General features: G+C 51.3%; 1 protein-coding gene across 1 annotated transcript in view; it reads right to left on the bottom strand.

Moving 5' to 3' along the window:
- Window positions 1-1042: 1042 nt before the first annotated feature.
- Window positions 1043-27448, bottom strand: part of RIMS4 (regulating synaptic membrane exocytosis 4) — a 72185-nt gene continuing 45779 nt past the window's right edge. Inside the window, exons 2-6 of the mRNA XM_025263420.3 lie at window positions 24854-24992; window positions 11264-11376; window positions 10880-10981; window positions 10124-10263; window positions 1043-5301 (exon numbers count right to left, since the gene is read on the bottom strand). Coding sequence (XP_025119205.1) covers window positions 5083-5301; window positions 10124-10263; window positions 10880-10981; window positions 11264-11376; window positions 24854-24992 — 713 coding nt within the window. The 3' untranslated portion in view covers window positions 1043-5082. The remainder of the gene's footprint in view (window positions 5302-10123; window positions 10264-10879; window positions 10982-11263; window positions 11377-24853; window positions 24993-27448) is intronic.

Raw genomic sequence — 27448 nt, 5'->3', positions numbered from 1 at the left:
GCATGACTTCTCACACTGGAATCCTAACCAGTGAGGCCAGCTGCTCCCACTATAAGAAGCAGGGGGATCAGATGGACTGAAGAGAAACATTTACCATCCAGCGTGGACCACTGGGCAAAATGTGCACCATTTAAAGACTACTCATTTCTCTTACTCGGCATGTAGGGTGGAACCGGCCCCAGCCCCGAATGTCATGTTCTTTGTCCTTGGCCAGCCCCATTTTTGGATGGGGGAGGGGGTCTTGCTGACACTCACCGTGTCACTGGGACTACCTGGACCAGTCTTCCCCCCACCCCCAACCCTGACCGCTGTGCGCAGTATGTGGGATCTTAGTTCCCTGCGGCTGCTACTGCTGCTAAGTCACTTCAGTCGTGGGGATCAAATCTTTACTCTGTAAGTGTGGAGTCAACCACTGGACCGCTAGGGCAGTCCCTGGGCCACAGTCTCTTCTGGGAACTGTGAGGTCTGGTTATTGCCAATCACCCACAATGGGACTTCAGGGAATTCTCATCCCCTCCCTGGGCCTTAGTTTCCACATCTGTAAAATGAGTTCACCCAGTACCCTGTTCCCTCCTGTGCATCTCTGGAAGTGGTGCTGGGATGGGCCCCAGACCCATAAATGGACACTAACAAAGCTGACATCACACAGCACTCAGGTCATTAAAATTAACGGCCCTCAGCATCCCAGAGAGAACTGCGTCAACACAAAACAGAGCAAGCTGGGTTAGAAAAGCCAAAAACTTTAATTTTCAACATGAGCTACATGGTCATGAACACAATGCAACGTGACCTGCTCCAACCCAGGGGCCCCAGAAACCCTCCCTCCCCCAAAGCCTGAGGGGCTCCTGCTCCTGGAGAGGGAAGACGGGGAAAGGTGAGTGGAGAGTGGGCCTGAGGACCAGGGATCTGCCTTCCTGCCACCCGCTCAGGAGGCAGTGGTGCGGTGAAAGGGCTCAGAGATGATGTCCAAGGCCCCAGGTTCAAGTCTCCACTTTGCCCTCACAGAAGCTATGAGTCAAACGGGCATGGTCAGCGGCTCCTGGGCGGGGTTTGTGAGTCAGATGAGCTCATGGACATGAAAGCTTTCCGTCCACTCCGAGGTGCTGCTATAAGACATGGGGCCTCCTGGAGCCCAAATGAGTCATTACAGGACAGTGGGCGATGGAGTCGGGGCACCCCGTCCCCTGGGTCTGGCACAGGGCTGCTGCTCAATAAATAAATGCAGGTGGCCTTGCCTAACGCAACAGCTGTGCTCCAAGGGCAGCAGGGCTCAGCGGTGCCTCTCAACGCTGAGATGTGCCCATGAGCTCCAGATGTAAGGAGCTGGACGGTGGATCAGCTTGTCAAGTACATGACCTCAACTCTTCTTTGCCCCACATTGAAAAAAAGAGCTCTGAACCGCTGGAGAACTGAGTTCTCCCCTGGGCTCAGCCACCAACTCCCCGTGGGACCTTAGCGAGTACCTTCCCCTCCCCGGGCCTCAGCTTCTTCTGTAAAATGGGGCTGATAACTCACGCAGGCCTCCACCGACTGCCCAGGAGCTCTTGTGAGGGTACAGGAGAGAGAAAAGCACTTTGAAAACAAACAGGTGTGAAAAGCACTCCGAGAAGTTCCCATGTTATTCTATCTAAAGGTTTGGGGGGGAATGCCTTAAGGTGAGCTGAACCACCGCCCCCCTCACTCCCACACAGCCCCAGGAAGTGCTGTCTGGCCTTCCTCAGAGTGGTCCCAGAGGGGCTGTGGTCCCTTGGTGGGGAGTCCCCACTTAGCATCAAGACCAGGACCACAGCCTGCACAGCCTCACGTCAGTCAGGGCAGACCCCCCATCCCCCACCCAGGAGAGCAAGATCTCTATGGCAACCCTTCCCCCTAAACCCAAGGCCCAGAAAAGTTACTGGCCCGTCGAGATGCAAGCAAGCAGGGCAGGGTGGTCCAGGGCCTAAAGGTCACAGATCCTCATTATGGCAGATGTGCTCTGGAGCAATGGTCTGCTGTCCCATGGAGGAGGAAGGACAGAGCTGCTTCTGTTCTGGCCTCATTGCTGAGGGGTCTTGTCTTGGGCAAGCCACTTACTGATTCTGAGCTTTGGTTTCCTGCCCTCTCAGATGGGACTATAATCGGCGCTGCCCATCTTTTTCAAGGCCCCTGGGAGAAGGCCACGGAGAGAAGGGCAGAGGAAATACTGCGGGGGGGAGATGGTGGCCCCACTTGGTCCTGCCCTGGCTCCAGCTCAGCCTCCGGGGGGTTGAGGAGGCCCAGACTGCCAGTGTCGTGAACTCACAGGTGACCCCAGGGGCCTGTGATCTCTCTGTTAAGATGGAAATCATTTCACCGATGGTCCCAAAGCTCCTTTTCCTTTAGTGTGACAGGCAGATTCTGGAGAAGGAACGTGGAGATGACTCCCTCCCACCGTACCCCGGCATGTGACCTTTGGCCCAGAGATTGAAAAAAGAATCGTCCCCTAGAGACCCCCAGGCCCCTCACACCCCTAATTCCCCCAGTGCCAACCTCTCAGCTCCTCTCCAAATGGGGGAGTTTGAGCTGGCAAAGGACCAGATAGGAGCAGGCTGGAAGGTTCCCCAAAGCTAATGATGAGAACAGCCACTCCCTCCCCAAGCCCCCATCCCTGGGTGAGGACAGAGGGGGGGTCCCATGCCCAATGGTCGGAGCCCCTTGGAAGGTGGCCATGTGCTCACAACGATGATACAAAGAAAGAGGGCTCCAGCCCCCGTGCCACCCCACCCCTCCAGGAGGTGAGCTGAGAAATCACAGAACAAACAGAAAGTCGTTGAGGGGGGCCCTCGGTGACCACCCTCAGGATGTTATTGCTTTGGAGCGCCTTCTCTCTTTATAAAGGCTGTGCAGACCCACCCCCCAACAGGGCGGGCTCAGGTTGGGGAGCAAGGCTGTGCCCCCCGTCCTCAGGTTGGGACAGCCAGGCCCCAACCTGGCTTTGAAATGCTACCCCTGAACTACCAGAGCAGTGACAGCTGGAGAGAGAAGGCGCTCTCCTGGCTCAAAATATTCCGAATGGTGAGTAATAAACAAACGGCAAAGAAATCACACTGGTTTAAAAAAAAAAAAAAAAAGCACAGGGGAGGGGCCAGTTCTGAGCCCTGCTGCCTCCGCCCCAGCCTTGGGATTCCAGCCGCCATGATTCCAGGAAGGTCAGAAGGCCTCCTGGACCAAGGAGGGGGCGCTTCCATCTCCCCATCCCTATGCAGGGGGGCGCTATAACTCAACCAGAACTTCAAAGGATGCCCAGGGCTGGGAACAGGCCAGGGGAGGGGAGAGTTCCAGGTGGAAGGACTCACCTGGTCCACAGCCTAAATGGTGGGGTGTGGGGAGAGTGGGGATAAGGTGGGACAGAACACAGCTGGGCAATCCTCAGTGGAAAACCACCTCCTCTGATGGAGCCCCGGCCCCCTCCAAGGCCCACATCCTCAGGAGTGCTTCCTAAATAAAATCAGTCCCAAGGGTAATAAATCAGAACATCTGAGAGTCATGGGCGGCTCTGGCTACAACCCTACATGAAGAGGGGGAGGAAAAGGAGGAGGAGGAGGAGGAGGAGGGGCCAGCCTCCCCTGAACCAGGTCCAGGCTTGGACCCAGGCCAGGCTGGCAGGGAGAAGGCTGCCTCCTGGAATTTTCTCCATCCCCTCTGTAAGGACTCTATGTGAAGCTAAGACCTGGCCCAGGGCCAGGCACTCTAAGCCTACTCGGCTAACCAAGACTACGTCCTACACAGCAGGACTGGGTAATGATGGGGGAGGGCGGGTGTGTGTGTGGGTAGTGGGTGGCTGGGTGCCTCCCAGGGGAGGTGGCAGAAATGTGCTTCTACAGAAAGGGGCCAGCCTGTGTCCTCCCCGCATGCAAAAGGGCTTCCAAAGGCTCCAGGGAGGACCGGGCCGGGTGGGGCCGGGAAGGCAGCCCCCAGGCCTGCTCAAGAAGGAATCTCCCCCTTCTCACACTCCTGTCTCACCTCACTCTCTTTCTCTCCTTGAGCCAAGGTCACTGAGGCCGGAGCAGTTGGTTCTGCCCTTAGTACAGGATGGTTTGTTTAAAAAGACTAAAACTGGGGAGCTCGCGTGCCTCCCCAGGCCCTTAGCCTGGAGGCAGAGGGCCAGACAAGATGACCTTTGACCTCATCCGACAAGGAGGGATTCTCCTACCTGGGAACCCCTCACCTTGGCACCACGAGTCCCAATCCCAGCTTTCTTCACACTCCCTCTCTAAACCGGCATCCCCCAAATTCAGAGACTGGTGAGCTCTCTGGGGCTGGGGTTCTCGAAAATTAGGGTCCCCCAGCTCCTCGGTCGAAACACAGCCAACAGAGTTCTTTCCAGTCCGCCCACAGTGTGCAAACTAGCTTCTTACAATCTCACAAAGCCAGGTGCCCTGGGGGTCCCTGCCAGGCCCGGGCACCCCTTTCCTTTCCCCTGGTCCCTGCTAGACCCCATGTCCTAGAGCCGCCAAAAGAGGAACAGGCAGGGGACGGACAGATGGACTCGAACAGGCGGCGGCAGAGCTCCTTCCTTGGGCAGGCGGAGGGAGGCCTGAGCTCCTCTTCAAGTCGGGGGCGTGGGGCCCCCGGAGCTGGCGCCGGATCCTTGCAAAGCTGCCCCGTAGGCTCGGGGGGCAGGAGTAGCTGCCTGAACCCGGTGCCGCAGGAAAGACACTTGCTGGTAATTGGCACCATGGAGATGGCCGCTGGGTTCTGGACGTGACTCCGGGCAGCGAGCTTCCAAGGAGACAAAAAGGGGGTGCGGTCGGACAGAGTCGGGGGCAGGAGGATGGTGTGCTCTGCCGCCTCGATCTTTCCTTCCTCCGGACTGCAGACACATCCACCAGCTCAAGAACCGGCCAAGTCAAAAGTGCAGCCAATCCCATCGGGAGAGGGAAGGTCTCGGGGAATAAGAGGCAAAAAAGGGGTGAGGAGGGGCCCTGGGAGGTGAAGTCTCCCCATTCAGCTTCCCCACTGGGTGGGGAGAACCCCGGCCTCCTCTGTTCAATATGCCCTGGGGCCTGGGGTCCCAGGTCGGGTCTCCGGACCATCTCGGGGAGCCCCTCCCCCTCCCCGGCACTAAGATCGCTCGCCGCAGGGCCCCACGGTGCTCTCGAGGGACAGCTGGGACGCCTGCCGGAGCAGGGGGCCCGTGGCTGGGTCCACCATGGAGGAGGTGGGGAAGAGCTTGTACCAGCCCACGGCCAGGGTGGTCAAGTCCAGCTCCTCCAGCAGCACGCGGGCCACGCCCATGAACTGCTTCCGCTCCATCCGCCCGTAGTTCCCCCACACGATCACCTGCAGAGCAAGAGACACAGTGGTTCAGATCCTGCCAACGCCACTCACAGGCCCTGACACTCACAGAAACAGAACCTGGGGTCCCCGTGTGCCTAATTCATCTCCGGGTCCTGGAAGTCCACCTCCTTAAAATGGCTCAAGTCCCACCAGATGGCTCTTGAATGATGGGCTTCTTGCCTCCAGTCTTGCTCTTTCTTTCCACCTGCCCCATCTTTGAGCCCCAGACTTGAGGGCTGACCCTCCACTCTGAGTGTCCTACCTACCCCCTCATCCACCTGCCCTCTGCTTCCAGATCCTCAGAAATAAAGGTTTTAAATGGGGTTAGTAGTTGGGACTTCCCTAGAGGTCCAGTGGCTAAGACTCCGCTCTCCCAATGCAGGGCGCCTGAGTTGGATCCCTGGTTGGGGAACTGGATCCCACATGCCCCAACTAAGACCTGGCACAGACAAATAAAAATAATAAATAAAATTTAAAAAAACTTTAAATAAATTAAAAAAATAAAAGTGGCTAGAACAGCCACATGTAAATCAATGCAATTAGAACATTTTCACAGCATATACAAAAGTAAACTCAAAATGATTTAAACACCTAAAACATGACATCATCAAACTCCCAGAAAAGAACTTAGTCAAAACATTCTCTGACATAAACAGTAGCAATATTTTCATAGATCGCTTGCCCAAGGCAAAATAAATAAAAGCAAAAATAAACAAATGGGACCTGATCAAATGTACAAAAAACTTTTGCACAGCAAAGGAAACCATCAAAAAACAAAGACAAATGACAGAAATGGGAGAAAATAAGACTGACAAAGGGTTAATATCCAAAATGGATGAAACAACTCATACAACTCAATATTGGGGGAAAAAAATCAAAAAAGGGGCAGATGACCTAAACAGATTTTTTTTCCAAAGAAGACACACAGATTGCCAATAGGCACATGAAGAGATGCTCAACATCACTGTTAGAAAAATGCAAATCAAAAACCACAATGAGGTATCACCTCACACCAGACAATATGGCCATCATCAAAACGTCTACACACAATAAATGCTGGAGAGGACAGGGGAAAAAGGGAAACCTCCTACCCTGTTAATGAGAATAAATTCGTATAGCCCACTATGGAGGGTCCTTAAAAAACTTAAAATAGAGCTACCATATGATCCAGCAATCCCACTCCTGGGTATATATCTGAAAAATGATGAAAATTCTCATTTGAAAAGATACACGCACCCCAATGTTCATAGCAGCACTATTTACAACAGTCAAGACATGGAAACCACCCAAGTGCCCATCAACAGACAACCGGCTTAAGAAGATATGGTATGTATACACACATACACACACACACTCAGCTTTAAAAACAATGAAATATTGCCATTTGCAGCAAGGTGAATAGACCTAGAGTATATTATACTTGGTGAAAAAGTCAGAGAAAGACAAATACTATATGATATCACTTAAATGTGGAATCTAGAAAAATAATACAAATGAATGTACACACAAAACTGAAACAGACACAGAAAACAAAGTTATGGCTACAAAAGGGGAAGGGAAGGGAAGATGGGAGGGAAAAATTAGGAGTATGGGATTAACAAAGTACTATATATAAAATAGAAAAGCAACAAGGATTTACTGTATAGCATAGGGGACTATGGGCTCCCCTGGTGGTTCAGATGGTAAAGAATCCGCCTGCAATGAAGAAGACCTGGGTTGGATCCCTGGTTTGGGAAGATCCCCTGGAGGAGGCCATGGCTACCCACTCCAGTATTCTTGCCTGGAGAATCCACATGGACAGAGGAGCCTGGCGGGCTACAGTCCATGGGTGTCGCAAAGAGCCGGACACAACTGAGCAACTTAGTGCACACACACATATAGGGGAATATACTCAGTATCTTATAATAACCTACAGTAGAATAAAATCTGAAAAAACTAACTGAATCACTTTGCTGCACATTTGAAATTAACACAATACTGTAAATCAATTATACTTCAACGTTTAAAGTGGCTGCCACATGTAGAACACACATACTAGCCTCTTTCCTTTTTTCCAACAGACTCTTTTGTGCAGTACCTTCCCCATTTCTTGGTCAACCTCTCTTTCTTAGAGCAGCCAGACAGGTGGTCTCTGTGGCTGCAGGACCCTCATTTGCTCTCCTCAGGTTGTAACTCTGCCCCTCTCTAAATGTGGGCTGGCTTATCACTCACAAGACCTATTGTCTTGATGCACACACTTTGGGGTCAGACATGTGTAGGGTCGAGTTCCAGTCTTGTCTAGGTCGTTTCAGGCAAAGTCACTTAGCCTCACTGAGACTCAGGGTTCTTGTTTGTCAATGGAATCTTCCACACTCAGCTTACCTGGCAGGCAAGGCTCACAGGAGATAATAAATGTGGAAGCTCACTGTAAGCTGTAAGCCGTTCCTCAAGCATGCAGAGAGATACACAAACAACGTGGGCCACGGCTATTGATGACTGCTCGTCAGGAACTGTCTAAGGCCAAATCAGCCCTAGATTCAGTCTTCCCAATAACGCTATAAAAAAGGATTCCGATTGCACAGCTGTTTAAACTGGGGCTCAGGGAGGTTAAATCATTTGCCCGAGGTCACTCAACTAATAAATGGTCAATGCCCCCTAGGTAACTATGTTACCTAGGTAACTATGAACAGATACCATGTGTAAAACAGAGAGCTAGTGGGAACCTGCTGTATAGCACAGAGAGCCCAGCTCGGTGCTCAGTGGTCACCTAGAGGGGTGGGGAGTGGAAGGGAGGTTCAAGAGGGAGGGGATATATGTATACATATGGCTGATTCACTTCCTTGTACAGGAGAAACTAATACAACATTGTATGGCAACTATATTCTCAATTAAAAAAAAAAGCAGCAGCCCATGTCTGAGTGTGTGAATGGATTTGTTATCACTGGCATTATGGGCTTAACTGTGTGCCCCTCAATTGCATACTGAAGCCCTAACCCCAGAACGTGACTGTATTTGGAGACTGGTCCTTTAAGGTGATTACATTAAAATGGGCCCTTAGTGTGGGTTGCAGTTTTAACTGGTGTTGTCATAAGAGCAGAAGATTAGGACACAGTCAGACACCAGGAATGCCTGCATGTAGGAAAAGAACCGTATGAGTTCACAGCAAGAAGGTGGCCGTCTGCAAGCCAAGGAGAGAGGCCTCAGAAGAAACATAACTTGTGACACTTTGATTTGGACACGTACCCTCCAGAACTGTAAAAAATAAATTTCTGTTGTCTAAGACCCCAGGTTTATGGTATTTATGGCAGCTTTAGTAGACGAACACAGCTGGCATCGCTCAATCGTGGTGGGTCTGTCTTGCCCTGACATTAGTCAGAAGGCTCAGCAGCAAGGACCCCCATGCCAGATTTCTATTCTTTATCTCTCTGCATCCCAGACAGGGATGTGCTCTGGAGTTTCTTCAAAGATGCTCAGGCCAGAAAACACAGACCTTAGTCTAGTGGGCCAGGTGTGGCCCCCAGATGGCCTTCTGGTTGTTTTAAATTGTCTTTGAATGCCTCTAGACCAGAAAGATTTTTCCCAACTTTGTTCTGACTGATATATACACAGTAAGACAGACATTTAAATCACCCAGTGAACACGTGAGATTCACAACTGAAGCAAGTGGCTCCACCAAATAAGACTTGCCTTACTAAGAATGAGAAATGTTTTCTTTCCTAGTCCTATTTTCCATTTCTTTCCTATTTCCAATTCCATTCCATTAAAAAAAAAAAAAAAAACCCACTAAACTGAGTTCATAAATTGCTGATGGCTCACAACCTACAAATTGAAAGACTGTGCCCTAGACAGGACCCGGGCTTTCCAGTTTGGCAAAAGCCTGCTGTCTTGCAGATTTGGAACACCTTGGGCCTACCCTTGTGTGCTTTGCATGTTCAGGTTAGGAGCAAGAAACTGAGGTATAAACTAGAGATGACCAAATAGCGGCTCTGAGGGACCTCCCTGGTGGTCAAGTGGCTAAGACTCCATGCTCTCAATGCAGGGCGTCCGAGTGTGATTCCTGGTAAACTAGGGAACCAGATCCCACATGCTGCAACTAAGAGTCCACGTGCTGCACTAGGACTTGGAGTGGCCAAAAAAAATAAGTATTTTTAAAAACAAAGGCAAACAAAAACAAATGGCAGCTCAAAGACAGGAGGCATGCGGCTCCTGAGGCATCCAGCCGGGCCCTGCCGACCCCATGACAGGCAGCTAACGCTAGTTTCAGCAAACATCTTTTGTTGTTTTTTGTTTAGTTGCTAAGTCATTTCTGACCCCATGGACTGTAACCTGTCAAGTTCCTCTGTCCATGAGATTTCCCAGGCAAGAGAACTGGAGTGTCTTGACATTTCCTTCTTCAAACCCATGTCTCCTGCATTGGCAGGTGGATTCTTTTTCTGCTGAACTACCAAGGAAGCCCTAGATGACCACTAGGATCTTCCTAAAAGTCAGGGGGCCAAAGACCTCTGGATCCTCAAAAGCCTTTCAGTCTATTAGCACTGAGCTCCATGCCAAGCCCCTAGTCTCCTGAGGTTGGTGATGACGGCAATCATGAGAGTAACAATGGTGGCCACTTGTAGAGCCCTTACTACAGGCCGAACTTGCAAATCCCTTTCCTACACAAAGCACACATTCCACCGGCACGGTCACTCTATCAGTGGCTACTATTAATATCCCCATTTTACAGATAAGGAAGCTGAGGCTCAGAAAGGAACCTGTTCCAAGTCACACCACAAAAGGTGGGGCTCAGATCCACCAGAGTGCTCTGCTTTCTCCAGGTGAGACTCTGCCCGGCCCCCTGGCCCCTCACCTGCAGGACTTTGCCCTGGGGACTCTCAGGAAACAGCAGCACCTGGTTATATAGCGGGTCCAGCGACTTGCGAGCGACTTTGGTCTTCTTCTTGGCAATGCAGATGCCGTTCTCCAGCAGGTAGGCCTTGATGTAGGCCGCTGAGGACAGAGGTCAGCAGGGTGAGCTGTAGCCTGGGCCTCCAATGGTGGGCAGAGGGTGCAGCAGAGGGACCTGCTGCTGGGGATCAGGGTGCCCCCAGGAAGTCCGGGGATGAGGCAACAGTGGTGGGGTGCAGTCAGGGTTGGCTGGGGTCTACTCTACCCTCTCAAGTGGTCCTGCCTGCCCTTTTGCTCACCCTTTCCTTGCTCACCCTTTCCCTCTCTCAGTCCCTGGCCTGCCCACCCTTCCTGGGCTTACAGACTCATGGCTGACCCACTCACTCCGATGTTTGCTGAACACTCAAGGCATTTCATGTACCCTACCAGGTGCTAGGGTAGAATCACAAATGGTAGAACCACACAAAAAAAAAAAACAAAGATGGTCTCTGAACCCCCAGGAGCTCAGTGCAGTCAAGGAGGTGGACAAGGTCAATGGACAATTTCAACTGGGTCTCCAGAATAAATTCTAAACCGCCATGACACAGGAGTCGCTAGCTTTGGGGGGAGGGAGACCCCCAGTTGGACACCATCATCTCTTTTCTAGACCCAGCTACTACTCAGGACATCCTCCCAGACCTCCACCCCTGTCTTACAGATGGGAGGGCAGCCCCCACACCTGGCAGTGTCTTGGAGCCTGGCTTGGCTGTCAGACCCCGAGCCTGGATGATGTCCACTTCCAGCTGACCGTTCCGCTCCTGCAAGCCGATCTCCACGTCCCCTGCAATAGGCCCCAAGAGCTGAGACCAGGAAGTGGCTTGGAAGCTCCATCAAGGACTTGGCTGCCCATCTCTGTTGAGGATGCAATTCCCTTCCCCTACTCCCAGCCACAAACAAAGCAGAACCAACCCCCAAGCTGAGTCCCTGGGCTCTGCAGAGCTCCTGGCAGGTGTGACCTCAGCTCCAGGCTGAGTGCTCAGTGGATGTAACCCAGGCAGAGGCGAGACAAGGGGCTTCTGGTGGGGACCCCCACACCCTTTGGAACAGGTTTTGGGACACTCACCCATCGGCGTGGTGGCCAGGGTCTGGCGGCCCACAAACTGTGCTGGTCCCATGCTGCCCAGGAAGTCACTGAACTGGGCATCTGATGCCAGGCAAACTCCCCCGTAGTTAAGGCTGCAAGAAAGAATGAGACAAAAACAGACGTTCCCAGGGGCCAACTGAGGACTCGGATGACTCAGGCAGTCAGCTCTAGAACCTCCCTAATTTCACAGCGATTCTGTCCACATCCATCTCCCAGTCTTAGGCAGGCTGGTGTCCTCTCTCTGCTTCTTTCTTTCTACTTTCTCCCTAAAATCTCTGTTCTGACTCCAAAATTCTAGGGCTTCGTTTCTGTGTCCTGTCTGACTTCTCCTTGCCAAGTCTCAGGTTCTTCTTCCATGAAATGGGTATGATGTCACTTGCCTCTCCGGGCAGGACTCTCAGGAGGTGATGCTTGTCCATACCTGGCTCTATGGGTTGGGGCTGCGACGCTCAGAGTGTGGCCCAGGGACTGGCAGCACTGCCCGGGAGATAATTAAAAAGGAAATGGTGGTCCACTCCGCTCCCCAGCTGGTGAATCAGAAACTGCCTTTTAACAGGAACCCCAGAGGACTTTTTTGCACTAGACAGTTAGAAACATACAAGCCAGTTGCTCAGCCTCGGAGGTCCATGCTTGTCCTTGCCGTGGAGCTGCCAAATATCCGAACCCTTTCCTTTGGGAACCAGACTTTAAATCTCCTTTGGGGAGGCCCCTCCTCAAGACATTGATTCCTGTGGTGCAGAGCAGACCAGCCTCAGAAGCTCACATGGGCTCAGCCTGGCCAATCAGGCCATTCCTTCTTTGGCCAGTGATTGGTTGAGAGTTGGGCATCTCACCCAAGCCCACAAGAATCTGCCCAGGAAGCTTTCTTTGAACTGTAGGAAGTGAGAGACTCTCTTTTCTCACGAGATCCGAACCTGAGACAGAAGCCTGGAGCCTCTGGCCATTCTCCTGCTGCCATTGGCAGCCCATGAAGGAGGCCATCACACAGGCGGCACTGATTAAGCTCCTGGATCAAATTCTACCTGAAGCAAGAGATACTTCTTTTTCTTTCTGGTTATGTAAGTCAACAACAACTATTATTATATTGCTAAAGCCAATTTTAGTTTTTTCTTTCCCATCTCTGAAATGGGAACAGTAACACTCCCATCTCCTAGACCTGTTAAGTACTTAATGAGTTATTGTTGTCATTTAGTCGCTCAGTCATGTCCGACTCTGCGACCCCATGGACTGCAGCATGCCAGGCTTCCCTGCCCTTCACCATCTCCTGCAGCTCGCTCAAACTCATGTCCATGGAGTCTGTGACGCCATCCACCCATCTCATCCTGTCGTCCCCTTCTCCTGCCTTCGATCTTTCCCAGCATCAGGGTCTTTTCCAATGAGTCAGCTCTCTGCATCAGGTGGGCAAAGTACTGGAGTTTCAGCTTCAGCATCAGTCCTTCTAGTGAATATTCAGGGTTGATTTCCTTTAGGATTTTGACTGGTTTGATCTTCCTGCTGTCGAAGGGACTCTCAAGAGTCTTCTCCAACACCACAGCTTGAAAGCATCAATTCTTCAGCACTCAGCCTTCTTTATGGTCCAACTCTCACATCCAAACATGACTACTGGAAAAACTTAATGAGATCAGACACTAAACACCAAGCTTGATGTGCCTATTATCTTCAGAAGTAAAGCACTTGTAACCCATTTTCTCTTAGGATCCTCGCCACAGCCAAAGGAGGTTGAGTTTTTTTTTCATTTTTCATTGTTTTTTTAACCTTTATCAGCATTATTCATGTGAAGAGGCAGATTTGGTCCAATCAGAAGCCAGAATTCACAGGGCAGAGTCAGCACATGGATACAGCACCTTTAAGGCCAACCTCAGGTGACCTTCCACTTGGGCATGTTCCAAGAACAACAGTTAACTCTGAACAAGCACATACTGTGCCAGGTTTCACAGCAGCCAGCCAAAGGGTCTTTTAGCAGGGAGGGGCGACTACCTTGGGACTTAACTGAGGGCACTGCACTCTTTGTTTCCTGCCCTAAGAGCAGCCCCCTACCCTGTCCCCAGCTTCCTTCCAAGGGAACCTTCTGGGCTGTCAGCCTTGAAGGAGCCAGAGGAGAACCCAAGGAGTATCTGGTTCCACCTCAAGGATGTTCCCTTCTGCTTCTGAACCACTCTGCTTGTCTACCTTGGCTCCAGTTCTTCGGATACAATGACTCACTTATGGCCTTCTCTGGCTGTACCCAGCTTTTCACACCCTAGACATACTCCCTGATGTTTGAACCACAGCTGTCTGCCTTTACACCTCATTGCTAATTCACAAATCCTCACAGTTGGCAAAGGATTCACTCTGCAGCTCTGCAAATAGTTACAGGGAAGTGTCCTCTGACCCAGCAGCCTCCCTATTTCACAGATTGGAAGACTGAGGCCCAGAGTGAGAAAGACAGCTGCCTGAGGGCTAGAAAACTGGCAGTGCCCACTGCTATACCAGGGCACTGCCCAAGAATATTTGCACCTTCACGTATAAAATTCCAAGCAAGCTGCTGGAACAAACAAGAGAAGACCCCATGCACAAAGAACTTACCATTCTGCTGGGCAAACACACGTGTTGCCCCCAGAAACAACTGAAGAGGACGACTGTCTTCTTACGAGACACAGCCAGTCCCCTACCCGCCCACCGTGGGTTGTGAGAGCTCAGAGACCATCAGAAGAGAGGAATTGCTGCAGGCTGCAGTGGCCCAGAATGGACCAGGAGAGAAGAATTTGACCTGGGGGGCCGAAGGATACACAGGGCCCAGTAACAAGGTGAGAGGAAAGGAGGTCACCTCCCACATACTATCTTCTCTACACTGAGCAGAGTCACCAGCAGGGAGTCCTGAGGTCCTCAGGATAGTGACGCCACAAGAGTGAAGGAGCCCAGCAAGGAGCAGGAGTACTTCTCTCCCAAGAGGGTGATGGAGACAAGGCAGAGGGAAGAGAGTCTAGTTCACGACCTTGGAGAAGGTCAGTATTACAGGTTCATGCAATGTCATAGAACACCAGAAAGGACAGATTCAGGGAAAAAAGAGGGAAACCAATTGTTGGCCTTTGGATGATGAGGAGAAAAGGACTGTATTTAGCCACGGATGATTTATAATAGTGAAAATGGAAACTCTCTAAATATCTGAAAGCAGGACATGTTTAGTATGGGATTGTTTTTAAAAAGAGCAAAGGAGCTTGGCTAGATGCAATGACCAGAACACCTGTGCTGAAGTTTACATGAGCAAAAAATACATGTTCATATTAAGTCACTGTCATTAAGTCGTAAGTCATTGACTGAAGAAACTGGTTTGACTTAAACTAAGGCAGTACCTGGTCCCCTGATCAGAGCTGACGGATCCAGGGTCAGACAGCTGATCCAAACTCAGTGAGACAAAGACTCTCTCTGGGAAACAGAGAGAGAGAATCCTGAAGACCAACAGTCACAGGAACTGAGCCCTGTGAATGGCCTGCCCTCTCACAGAGCCCCAAGACGCTCACAGTGGGTGACCTGGCCTTTCTGCCACGTCCGTTTCTCTTTCAGCTCAGCCTCCTGAAGGTCTGGAATCCATTCTGTTAGGAGGGTCTGGGCTCCTGAAGCCCAAGAAACAGCGGTGCCTCGTAGGTTCTAAGGCACCAAAGGGGCCCATCCTCCCAGGCAGAGCAAGGCCTTCTACAGCCTGAAATTTAAAGTTTCCTCCAACATCTTCAGTGTCTGCTCCTCAGTGTCTGGTGGGATTGTGAGCAGACAATAGGGAACTGGCAGGCCTGGTAATTAGCGGTAATTGTTTATAATATCTGAGCGGCTGCCTGATTTCCCATCCCAGGGTGCCTCGCTGGCTGCCAAGGAACCAGGCTGACGCCCCAGAAACCCTGAACGGGTTATCCCATCCTCCACAGGGCTGGAGGAAGAATCAAGTGGTGGTAGGTCCCTGCTGGCCAGAGGACCAACTGCATCAGAGACCCCGCTCCAACTCGGGGTTTTCCCGGGAGAAGGACAGAAGGCAGAAGATACAAAGTCAGGGCTGCTCTAACTCCTTGCTGGTCAAGTGCTTGCTTTGTGACCTCTGGCCAACTGCTGGTGTCTCTGCCCTTGAATCTTCTTATCTGCAAATGAGCCCATACCGACCATGGAGACTGTGTACAGCCATTCCTTCCTTTGCTGGCTGCCTGCACTATACCAGTTTTAAATGATTTGAAAATCTCTGCTCAGAGGCTCCATTCCCAATGGGGAAAGAGCATGCTGAATTACTATTAAGTGTCACATACTTGCTACTACTGAGACCAGGCCTTCCACAGTAGGAACTCAATACATGTTTTCTTATTATTGTTTTTTTAATTTTTGGCTCTTCTGGGTCTTCGTTGCTGTGCACAGGCTTTTACTGCCAAACCCTTGTGTGTGCTAAGTCCCTTCAGTCATGTCTGACTCTGTGACCCCATGGACCATAGCCCACCAGGCTCCTCTGTCTGTGGGATTCCCCAAGCAGGAATACTGAAGTGAGTTGCCATGCCCTGCTCCAGGGGATCTTCCCGACCCAGGGATCAAACCCACATCTCTTGGCCTGACCCGGAACTGGGAAAGCCTACTGGTTGAGACTTAACTGTGGTATCATATAGACCTTGGATTCCAATGCTGTGCAACCTGGGGTAAGTTTGGTAACCTCTCTGAGCTGCATGCATAAAATCACCCAGCTAAGTTGTTGGAGACAGTCAATAGGATACTGCTATGTACAACGTACATAGCATTGGCTGGATGAATAAAGGACTGGGACGCTGTGGCCAGCAGGTCTCTGCTGCCTGGCCTGGGAGAGCCTCTTCTCCCCGTCTGTGGTGTTTTCATGGTACTTCTGATTTCAAACCTAGTAGGAAGCGCAGTACCTGGGTGCCTGAGAGGAAGCCCAGGTCATCTGGGGGTAGTGTGAGAAGCTGGGGGGTGGGGGAGGGGGGTGGGTAGAGCAGCTGATTCTTCCAAGGGACGCATGCCACACGGGCAGAGGCAGAGACCTGAAACAGGATTAAAACTCGCGTTCTGCTGGCCTTTTATTTTGTGTTAATGGTGAAATGAGATTTCCTGCCTCTCAAATCCTGTTAGTTTGGTTTGTGGGCCTGAAACCCATTTGTCTTTTATTATTAACCTTTGAGCTTGGTTTGGCCCCTGGATTTTCTGTTTTCTCCACGGTAAAGAAATAATTGGGTTATTTGGGGGTTTGACGTCTACTCTGTTTTCCAGATGGATCGCCTGTCTCAATTCATCGGAAATTAAAAGGTGGCCCAGCCCTCGTGGTGAGCATGGGTTATGTGGTCCTGAAAGGTTCATGGGCTCTCTGTTCATCCATTCACTGCCTGCCCCTACCTGTCCATCGTCCATCCGTCCCCCCCGCCCCTACAGCCTCGCAGAGGGTGCAATACAGCCAGTTCTGCTGTAACTCGAAATGTACATTCCTAAACACTACAGTGCAGGGCCAAGTCCTGAAGTCAAAATCTGAGAGAGTATGGGGAAAATATGGTTAAGGGCACAACACCCCAAAAGTTTATCAACAATAAAAGACATAATAAAAATGGTAGCAGTCTTACCCCTGTAGAATGGGGTTTAATCTTTAATAAGGGGTAGATTCTCTTACCCCTGTAGAATTAAGAAATGCATAGACTGGGGGACAAGGGCTACATGTGTGTATTTATGGCTAAGTCCCTTTGCTGAAACTATCACAACAATGTTAATTGGCTATGTTGTTGTTCAGTCCCTAAGTCATGTCTGACTCTTTGCAACCCCATGGACTGCAGCACACCAGGCTCCTCTGTCCTCCACTATCTCCTAGAATTTACTCAAATTCATGTCCATTGAGTTGGTGATGCTAACCATCCAATATAAAAAAAGAAGTCTTTTAAAAATGAAATAAATGCGTAGATACTACAATAAATATGGTGCTCTACCTTGAAGACAGTTTGACATTTGCTTGTGGAAATGAGTGTCCGCAGATCTGCAGTGTGAGTTACTGCAAAGTGGTGATGGAGGGCTCTCCAAACGGATGGGTGGGAACTTGCAACACCAGGTGTGGGGGGTGGGGGGCTGAGGGAGTGGACAGATGCAAGGGGTGTGTTTTGTGCAGCCCTCTACGGGTGTAGTTTCCTGAGTTCCCCTTGTGTTTCTCATGGATGAAATCACACCTGAGCAAAGGCGAAATTTATATTGTGCTCCAATTATTCCAGAATACTTGAATCGTGCTGGAACAGATTTGCGTTTTCAAAACAAGCATTGTAGCAGAACTGACTGTGTGCCAGGATATACAGCATCAGCCAACCCTGACTCCAGCTTCTCAAGCTTTCAGGACATTCCCAAACCTGCCTCCCCCTCCCACCTGCCCTGGGCCATGAGAGTATAGCTCCTGGGCGTGAAGCCAAGGATTTATTTTTTATTGATCAAAAGCTTGCCATGAGCCAAGTGCTGATAGTACTAAGTTATCAATATTAACTCATTTAACAACTCTGTGCAAGCTAGGTACTTACTATATGAATACCCACTTTCCAGAAGGGGAAATCAAGGCACAGAAATGTTAAGTAACCTGACCAAGGTCACAGGGCTGGTAAGTGGCTAATCTGGGATCTGAACCCAGGAGTCTGGTTCCAGGGTTCATCTCAACCTGCTACACTGTCTCCATGTCCCAGGGGGACCTAGGGCTTCCCGGGGGCAAAGCACAGGAATCTGCAGTCCACGCCCTGGGGTCAAGCAGGCCTGGATATGAGCCCTGACTTCCCCCACTCACTGGTAGTACAGACACAGCCTTCGCTGCTCAGACTCTGGGTTTGCTTTTCAGCGAAGCAGGAGTGAACAATGGTGGCACACCCTTGGTGCGACTGTTAAGGACTACATGAGATAAACGCCTTAGAACCGATTCCGGTGTAGTCAAGTACTCAACCAACACCAGTGCTTATTAAACAGAAGCAAACAAATCCCCATCTCCTAGCCGCTGGCCACATCCGGTGCCGGTTTGTCCTTCAGGCATGACGTCTGTGAAACAACAGAAGGGGCGAAGGGAAAGGAGGTTCTGCTGCTGCTGCTGCTGCTAAGTCGCTTCAGTCGTGTCTGACTCTGTGCGACCCCAGAGACGGCAGCCCACCAGGCTCCCCTGTCCCTGGGATTCTCCAGGCAAGAACACTGGAGTGGGTTGCCATCTCCTTCTCCAATGCATGAAAGTGAAAAGTGAAAGTGAAGTCGCTCAGTCGTGTCCGACCCTCAGCGACCCCATGGACTGCAGCCCTCCAGAATCCTCCGTCCATGGGATTGTCCAGGCAAGAGTACTGGAGTAGGGTGCCATTGACCACCCACCAACTCCTGGGCCTTCGGTGACAAGGCAAACAGCCTTGACAGAAAGCCTCCCTGAAGCCGGTTGCAGCGGCCCTGCTGTCGGCTCACTCTCTGCTCTCCAGAGCTGTGGGCACCGTGACCCGGTCACCTAGGGAGCTGTGTGCCGATGACCCAGATGCCACAGGACCACGAGGGGCAGAGGGAAGGAGGAGGGGCTCCGGCGTCCAGCGTGGAGAGCTGCGGATTTACAGGGCGGATGTGCAACGCAGGAGGCTGCGGAGGGGCGGGAAGGAGAGGCATGCACGTGTGTGCGCGAGTGCGCACGTGCGCGTAAGTGCGTGCGTGCGTGTCTGCGCTTCTGTACACAGTCCCAACCCATCACTCACCCAGGTTTGCAGCGCACCCCCTGCAGGCCAGGCCCCGGACTGAACAGACACCAGACTCAAGCGTGTAGCAGGACAGACACGTGTAACAAGTATGATAGGACTGCTGGGCGCTGTGGTGAGGGGAGACCCGGCTGTGGAAGCTGCAGATGGAGGTAGAGGAGTGGCGGGTTTCCCCTGCCCACACCCAGGACGGACACTGCCAATCAACCCCAACACTCCTGCCAAGCCTGGACTGGACTTCAGAATCCTTCTCAACACAGCACTCCAGGGAGCCACGATCAATTAGCTGGAGTTGGCACACGAGATAAAGCTCACGTTCTTAGCTGAGATCTGGAGGAGGAATGAGTCAGGGGCCGAAGAGGGAGGAGGAATAGGAAAAAGAGTGTCAGGGGAGGTAGCAATGTATGCAAAGACCAGGTGCTGACACGGAGGGCAGGGCAAGAGGTTCAGTGATGGAGCTGGGGCACACAGCTTGAGGGGGAAAGGGGGGAAGCTGGCAAAATCCAGAGGAAATAAGTGCTGAGTGACAGACCACGCAGTCAGGCCACAAAGGAGACTTGCAGGTATCCAGTCAAGAGTGATGAGTGGCCTCATGGCTGGGGGAAAGGGGGGATGGATGGAGTCAAAGACAATTAGTGAAATGGTATAGCCCAGTTAAGGGTTGGATACAGAGAGAGAGCAAGAGGCGTCTGGGAGAGCCTTCTGGTTTGGGCAGCTGGGAGACAGTGGTGCTGTGCATTCAGAAAAGGTACTCGATTCTGTTGCCATCCCCCACGTCCTCTGACCCCCACCACGTCAGTGCTCACAGACTTCTAACTGTTGGTACCTGCATCCCTCTAGCTACGTTTCTCTGGCCCACAAGGAATTTCTCTGGTCTCCGGAGCCCTCATTTCCAGAGGAAGGGCAGGAGACTTAACCATGAGCAGCCATCAACCAGTAACCAGTAAGAGTGGGAGTATAAATACCCCAGCCCCCTGGCCTCCCAGGGAGTGACTCTCAGGCACGTGTATCAGGCTGGTTCTGAGACCCCATCAGGGTTAAGCTTTGGATATACACAGTGGCAGCTGGCTTCTCAACACACATATTACTGGAGGCCTCCCCTTGCCCTGTCTCTCTTATGGGTTCCTCCACCATGTTTTCCAGAATCACCTTCCAAGTGAAATGCTTACACTCAAATCCATGTCTTGTGTCTGGTTCTGGGAAATCCAAACTGAAGCAGATGGTCACCAGGGAGTACCTCAGGATGGATGAGGGGTCTGGGGAGGTATTGTTCTCCTGGCCCTTTCTCAGGAGTATTGAATCCTTGCCCTTTATCTGGGGAGATGCTCAGAGAGGTGGGGAGTGGGAGCTTGGCTGGTTGCCCAACTCATAGATGTTCCCTTCCATCCTTAACATGCAGAACCAACTTTTCCATCAGGCAGAAAGGGGCATTGGGAAGGAAAACCGTTCCCCAGTCCCCAAGGATAAACCAGGATTGGTCCACCATGCTGAAGTCTGCAGAGGGGAAAAGATGGAGAGACCACTGAGCCACCAAACCATGCTGGAAGCATCCACCTCTGGAAATCCTGATAGACACAGCCATTAAATGAAGGAGGGAGTCGAGTAGAATGGTTAAGGGCAGACTCCAAATGCTAGATTTGAATCCCTGAAATTGATGTCATTCGCTGGCTGTATGAAACTGTTAGTTGTTCAGTCATGTCTGAGTCTTTGCAACCCCACAGACTGTAGCCCACCAGGCTCCTCCATCCATGGAATTCTCCAGGCAAGAATACTGGAGTGGGTTGCCATGCCTTCCTCCAGAAGATCTTTCTAACCCAGGGATCAAACCTGGGTCTCCTGCATTGCAGGCAGATTCTTTCCCGTCTGAGCCACCAGGGAAGCCACTCTGGCTCTGTGACCTTGGGCAATTTAATTAACCTCTCTTGGCTTTCATTTCCTCATCTGTAACATGAGGAAACTAATGGTTCCAGAATTATCAGGTTACTGAGAGAATTAAATGAGTCAATAAATGTAAAAACAGTTAGCACAGTGTCTGCCCATAGCAAATGCTCTTACAAAGTGCTCGCTCTAGAACATTATTACCCTTAAGCCAGAACTTCTCAACCTTAACCCATGAAACACCTGGGGATCTGGTTAGGAGCCTGAGATGATGCATTTCTTTTCCTTTCTTCTTCTTTTTTTTTGGATGTGCCATGCAGTAAGCAGGATCTTAGGATCTTAGTTCTTGCACCAGGAATGGAACCCCTCCCCTCTGCAGTGGAACTGTGGAGTCTTAAGCACTGGACCGCCAGGGAAGTACCCAGAGATGCTATACTTCTAACAAGGTCCCAGGGGATGGTGCTGCTGCTGGGCTGAGAATCACACTTTGAGCAGCAAGGGCTCAACCCACTGTAACTGGTACTGTGTAACCCGGAGCCCAAGGATCATCACTGGCAGAATGGCCCAACCCAATGTGCACCCCTTCCCCAGCCCTGAGTCCTAGTGAGGACACAGCATCTCCAAAGTTCTCTGTGCCTGTCCTTTGCAGCTCTTGCCACACTACTAGCTGCGTGGTCAGTGGAAGGCAGGGTCTCCAAGGTGCTCGGTCTGATTGTCCAGCATACTGTAGGTGCTGAATGAAAATCCACATGGTAGCATCCCTGGGCCCACTTGCAGGAATACACATGCCCGGCAGCGCCAGGGGCTGCAGCCCGGTGGCGGCGGCACAAAGGCACTGGCTCTCTGTGAGCCTCAGCTGGGCTGGCAGAAGCCCAGGGGGAGGATGGCCACACCCCCTCCTGTTTCACAGCCTGGCATCTGGGTCCTTCTAGTGCCCAAAATACCTCCAAAACAAAGAGGAGGCCGACTACAGCTCAGTGTCCCCACCTGTCCCCACGTCCCTTTGACCTCCCTTCCTCAGCCAGGTGTGTGTTGGGGGTGGGTAGCAGCACCTGGCTGGGCTCCACCAAGACCCAGTCCCTCTCAGGAAGGCAAGAATCTCCCCTCTGCTGGACAAAGGGCCCTCAAACCCACCTGATCCTTCCTCAACTGTCTCAAGACACCCACCACAAACCTTTTAACAATCATAATAATCACCACAGGAGACTCCCCTGGTGGTCCAGTGGCTAAGACTCTGTGCTCCCAATGCAGGGGGCCCAGGTTCCATCCCTGGTCAGGGAACTGAAACCCACATGCCTCAACTACGACCTGGCACAGCCAAATAAATAATTTTTAAAAAATCATAATCATCATCGCCAACATTTATTCCATGCTTAGCTTGTGCTAAGCACATTCTAGACACAATTATAACAAGGAGCAAAATGCCCAAATAACAGTGGCTGAATCAACAAACATCGGTAATAGCTATAATAATAAAAATGCTTGCAATGTGCCAGCTACTGTTCTAAGTGCTTTGACATATGTTAGTTCATTGTCTCCCCACAACAACTCTTATTAATGGTCTGTACCATTCTGGACCTCTTTCTATAGATGAAGAAACTGGGCTCAGAGAGGTAAAGTAACTTCCCCCAAAGTCACACAGCTCTGAAGCAGCAGAAATGAGGCCCAATCGGTACTGCCTGACTCCAGAGTCCGGACTTTGGACATGTTTGTAGTATAATCTGAGTTTCTGGCCCCTAAAAGCACACGGCAGCAAACAACATGTTTGTAGTATAATCTGAGTTTCTGGTCCCTTAAAGCACACGGCAGCAAACGACAAGAGCCGCGTCCCAAGCACCTGTCATGTGCAGGCATCACCTTTCTTCCTCACGACGCCCTCCTATGCTGCTCCCTGTGGACGAGTCCTGGGGCCTCTCTGAGCCTTCAGCTCCTCTTCTGAAGAATGGGAATGTAGGTTTGACCCCCTGCTGCTGTTCACTGCACCACGATACCACCTCCTCGACCTGGTCCTCTGACCTGCCCATGAGGCCAACAGACGAGATGTGTATCAGCCTCCCTAAAGCTTAAAGAGGACAAGGGACATGCCCAAGGCCACTCGGGGTCAGTGGCCAGGCTGGGACCAGGACCCAAATCTCCTGATCCCCTGAAACTCAGCAGGGACCCACTGCTACCCTGACGCCTAGACCATCTCCCTCCAAGTTTCGCTGTCTTGCCGAGTTTCTCAGGTTAAAGCAAACATTTGTTCCCTTCGTCCTCCTCTTCTCCCTCTCCCTTCCGCGTGTCCTCCTCCTCTTCTCGCCCTCCGGAAAGTCTCCCTAGGAGGTGGGCGGACCAGCAGCATCTGCCAAGGCAAGGCCATTCAGAGAGACCGGAGATGCCCAGTTTAGGAGGGGCTGGGGGCGGGAAGGCTTTCAGGCGGCAGAGCCCCCAGCTGCGAGGCAGGGCCAGAAACTGGAAGGTGTCTGCCCTTGGATGAGCCACTCAGCCAGGACCATCCAGTGGAAGTTTCTGCGCCGATGGAAATCTCCGACACCTGCACAGTCTGACACGGTGGGCGCTGAACACAGGCTGCCACTGAGCACTTGAAATACGGTGAGAGCGACAGAGGAACAGAATATTTCATCTTCATTCACTTACATTTAAACAGCCACATGCGCCTGGGGTCTACCATACTGGACAGCAGGGAGCTTAACTCTTCCAAGCCCCAGTCTTCTCATGTGCTTGACAAGGGTCATGATACCCCTGTCCTCCCTGGCTGAGGATGGCTGAGATAATGAAGCAATGGGGTGCCGTGATACAAGCCCCGCTAAGAGTCTGGATGCCTGGGTTCCAGACCTATGAACATGCTGTGTGATCCAGGCCAAGCCCCTCAACCTCTCTGAGTGCCCTGGTCATCTGTACAATGAAGTCACTGTGGATCACAGTTTCTTTGCCAGGGGGGTTTAGGGGAATCTGGGAGCCCCCTATAGTTACATGAAATGTGTCTGTGTGACCACGCATGTGAGAATGAGTGTGTGTGGTGTGAGTGTGTTAGGGTGCACATTTTATCTGCGTATTTATCAGGGGAAAGCAGGCTCCAAACTTTCCCAAAATTCTCAAAGTGAAAGTGCAGTGTCAGTCGCTTCAGTCGTCTCTGATTCTTGCAACCCTATGGACTGTAGCCCACCAGGCACTCTGTCCATGGAATTTTCCAGGCAAGAATATTAGAGTGGGTAGCCATTGCCTTCTCCAGGGGCTCTTCCCCACCCAGGGATTCAACCCGGGTCTCCCGCATTGCAGGCAGATTCTTTACAGCCTGAGCCACCAGGGAAGCCCGACCATGAGAGCCCCAGTCTAGATCGATCTTGTCCTAGGAAGTCTTTTAAAAATGGAACTTCCAGTCTCCACCCTCATGGATTCCAATTCAGCAGCTTGGATTCAGGGTCCCGAGACTGGTATTTGTAACAAGTTCCCAGAAATTCTGATGTACAGCCCGGGGAGAGAAACACAGGCGAGGAGCCAGCTGGACCTAATGTGCTATGACTTGATGTGTGTGAAACTCCTTATCAGGCAGTAGTACATATTTTTAAAAACCAATTGGGATTTAAGGAAACTGAGAGAGTTAAAGAGGAAATAACCACCATCCCAACAAAACCCCTCTTGATCCCCTTTCTTCATTAACCTCTGCTGTGGCAGCCATTGTGCCAGGTGTTTTATAAATATTAACCCATTTAATCCTCCCACCCCCTATGAGGTTGGCACTACTGTCTCCATTTTACAGATGAGGAAACCGAGGCACAGAGAGGTGACTTGCCCAGGATCACACCATTAGTGAGCAGTGGAGCTGGGATTGAGACCTAGACAGTTGGGTACCAGATTCATGCCTCACTCACACCTCCTCGGAGAATCCTTGGCTTTTATCACCTCCCTTCCAAGGCCGAGAATGACCCAGGGCTCCTAGAGGGCACTGCTCTATCCCTCCTGCCCACCCCACACCCGAGACGACTGCGGGCCCCACACTCACTTGCCCTCGGAGCCGTAGCTGTTCATGCTGTCCTCGATGGACTCGTGGCTGGCCTGGCGCAGGGTCCGGCTGGGCATCTCCACTGCCAGGCCGGTCTCCGTGCTCCTCTGGATGGCCCCCTTCAACCTCCGGCTGTCCCCTTCCGAGCAGAGTGGTCAAGAGAGATGGGGAGAGAGACACGGGATGGGAAGGAACGGAGAGACCAGGCCTCTGGTTAGTCTTTCAGAGGCTGGTGGCTGCCCAGCATTGGTTTTCATGCCCCGCCTGGTTCATCAACCTCCTCCAACCACCAGCCTCACCTGCACACACCCCTCCAGGGGCAGCCTGGCCTTTATACTCACCCACCAAACAGCATCACATGAGTTCTCTTAACTGGCAGATTCATTTACATATACTTTTTCTTTAATTGAAGTATAGTTGATTTACAACATTGTGTTAGTTTCATGTATACAGCAACGTGATTCAGTTTTGTTTTTTTCAAATTAAATTCCATTATAGGTTATTACAAGATATTGAATATAATCCCCTGTGAAGAAGTGAAGTGAAGTGAAAGTCGCTCAGTCATGTCTGATTCTTTGCGACCCCATGAACTGCATCCTGCCAGGCTCCTCTGTCCGTGCAATTCTCCAGGCAATTCTACTGGAGCGGGTAGCTGTTCCCTTTTCCAGGGGATCTTCCCAACCCAAGGAGCGAACCCAGGTCTCCCACAATGCAGGTAGATTCTTTACTGTCTGCGCCACCCAGGGAAGCCCAAGAATACTGGAGTAGGTAGCCTATCCCTTCTCCAGGTGATCTTCCTGATCCAGGAATTGAACCCAGGTCTCCTGCATTGTAGACAGATTCTTAACCAGCTGAACTACCAGGAAGCCCTATAATTAGTTCCCTGTGTTATACAGTAAATCTTTGTTGCTTATCTATTTTATGTACAGTAGCTTGAGGAGAAGGCAACGGCACCCCACTCCAGTACTCTTGCTTGGAAAATCCCATGGGTGGAGGAGCCTGGTAGGCTGTAGTCCATGGGGTCGCTAAGAGTCGGACACGACTGAGCGACTTTACTTTCACTTTCCACTTTCATGCATTGGAGAAGGAAATGGCAACACACTCCAGTGTTCTTGCCTGGAGAATCCCATGGACGGAGAAGCCTGGTAGGCTGCAGTCCATGGGGTCGCACAGAGTCGGACATGACTGAAGTGACTTAGCAGCAGCAGCAGCAGCAGCTTGAATCTGTTAATCCCATACGCCCAGTCTCTCCCTCTCTCCCCTTTAGTAACCACAAGCCTCTTTTCTATGTTTATGAATCTGTTTCTGCTTTGTATATAAATTCATTTGTCTTATTTCTAGATTCCACATACAGGGGTTATCATATAGTATTTGTCTTTCACTTCACTAAGTATAATATCCTCTAGGTTCAACCAACATGTACTGTTTCTTGAATTCATTTCTGCCCTGCAGTCTTCTCCAAACCATTTCCCTCCTCCTCTTCAGCTACTATTTATTGAGCACCTACGATGTATCGTATTCTCTGTCAAGTGCTTTTCATGGATTTAAACCAGAGTTTCTCTACCTCAGCACAACTGGCGAGGGGACGCATTGCTGCTTAGCCGTCAGGCGCGGTTGTGTGTGCTGTGGGAGGTCTAACCAGTCTCCCTGGCCTCTACCCACTAGATGCTAGTCCTCCTTCCAGGTCAGCCGTGTCAGTCAAAAATGTCTCCAGGCACTGCCAAACATCCCCTGGAGTGGGGACAAAGATCACCCTTGATCGAGGATCACCCATCTAGACCATTGGCTCTGAAACCACACTGACGCAGGTTTAAGTCCTGGATCTCCTTCTCACAGACTGTGAGACTTTGGGCAAATTACTAACGTCCCTGGGCCTCCACTTCCTCAGCTGTGAAATGGGAGAACAACGTGGTCCTCTGCCCTGCTTTTCCATTTTTTGGCTGTACCACATGGCATGTAGGATCCTAGTTTTCCAAGCAGGGATTGAACCCCTGCCCCCTGCAGGGGAAATATGACCACTGGCCAGCCAGGGAAGTCCAATCCTCTTCCCTTCTATTCCCTGCCTCTAACCACCCTCTCCCCGATCCGGCGGCTCATACCTTCACTTCCATTGTGATCAAACATCATCCGATCCAAGCTCTCCTTGATCCTCTCCTGGCCCGGCCTCTCTCTGCCCAGTGCTCTGTTGTGGTTTTCTTCCTGACGCTCACTACCCATGATGTGTTCTACACCGTCGGTTTACTGACTCCACACAGAAGGTAAACCCCGTGAGGACAGCAAATTTCATTGTGTCGAATGTTGAAGCCCAGGGCCAAGAACAGAGTCTAGCCATGGGAAAGTTAAAGTCGCTCAGTTGTGTCCTACTCTTTGTAACTCCATGGACTATACAGTCCACAGAATTCTCCAGGCCAGAATACTGGAGTAGGTGGCCTTTCCCTTCTCCAGGGGACTCTTCCCAACCCAGGGAGTGAACCCAGGTCTCCCGCACTGTGCACTGCAGACAGATTCTTTACCAGCTGAGCCGCCAGGGAAGCCCAAGAAAACTGGAATGGGCAGCCTGTCCCTTCTCCAGTGGATCTTCCCAACCCAGGAATC

The sequence above is a fragment of the Bubalus bubalis genome, chromosome 14, assembly GCF_019923935.1.
Source record: "Bubalus bubalis isolate 160015118507 breed Murrah chromosome 14, NDDB_SH_1, whole genome shotgun sequence".
NCBI lineage: Eukaryota > Metazoa > Chordata > Mammalia > Artiodactyla > Bovidae > Bubalus > Bubalus bubalis.
This window is presented reverse-complemented; position numbering and strand designations above follow the sequence as displayed.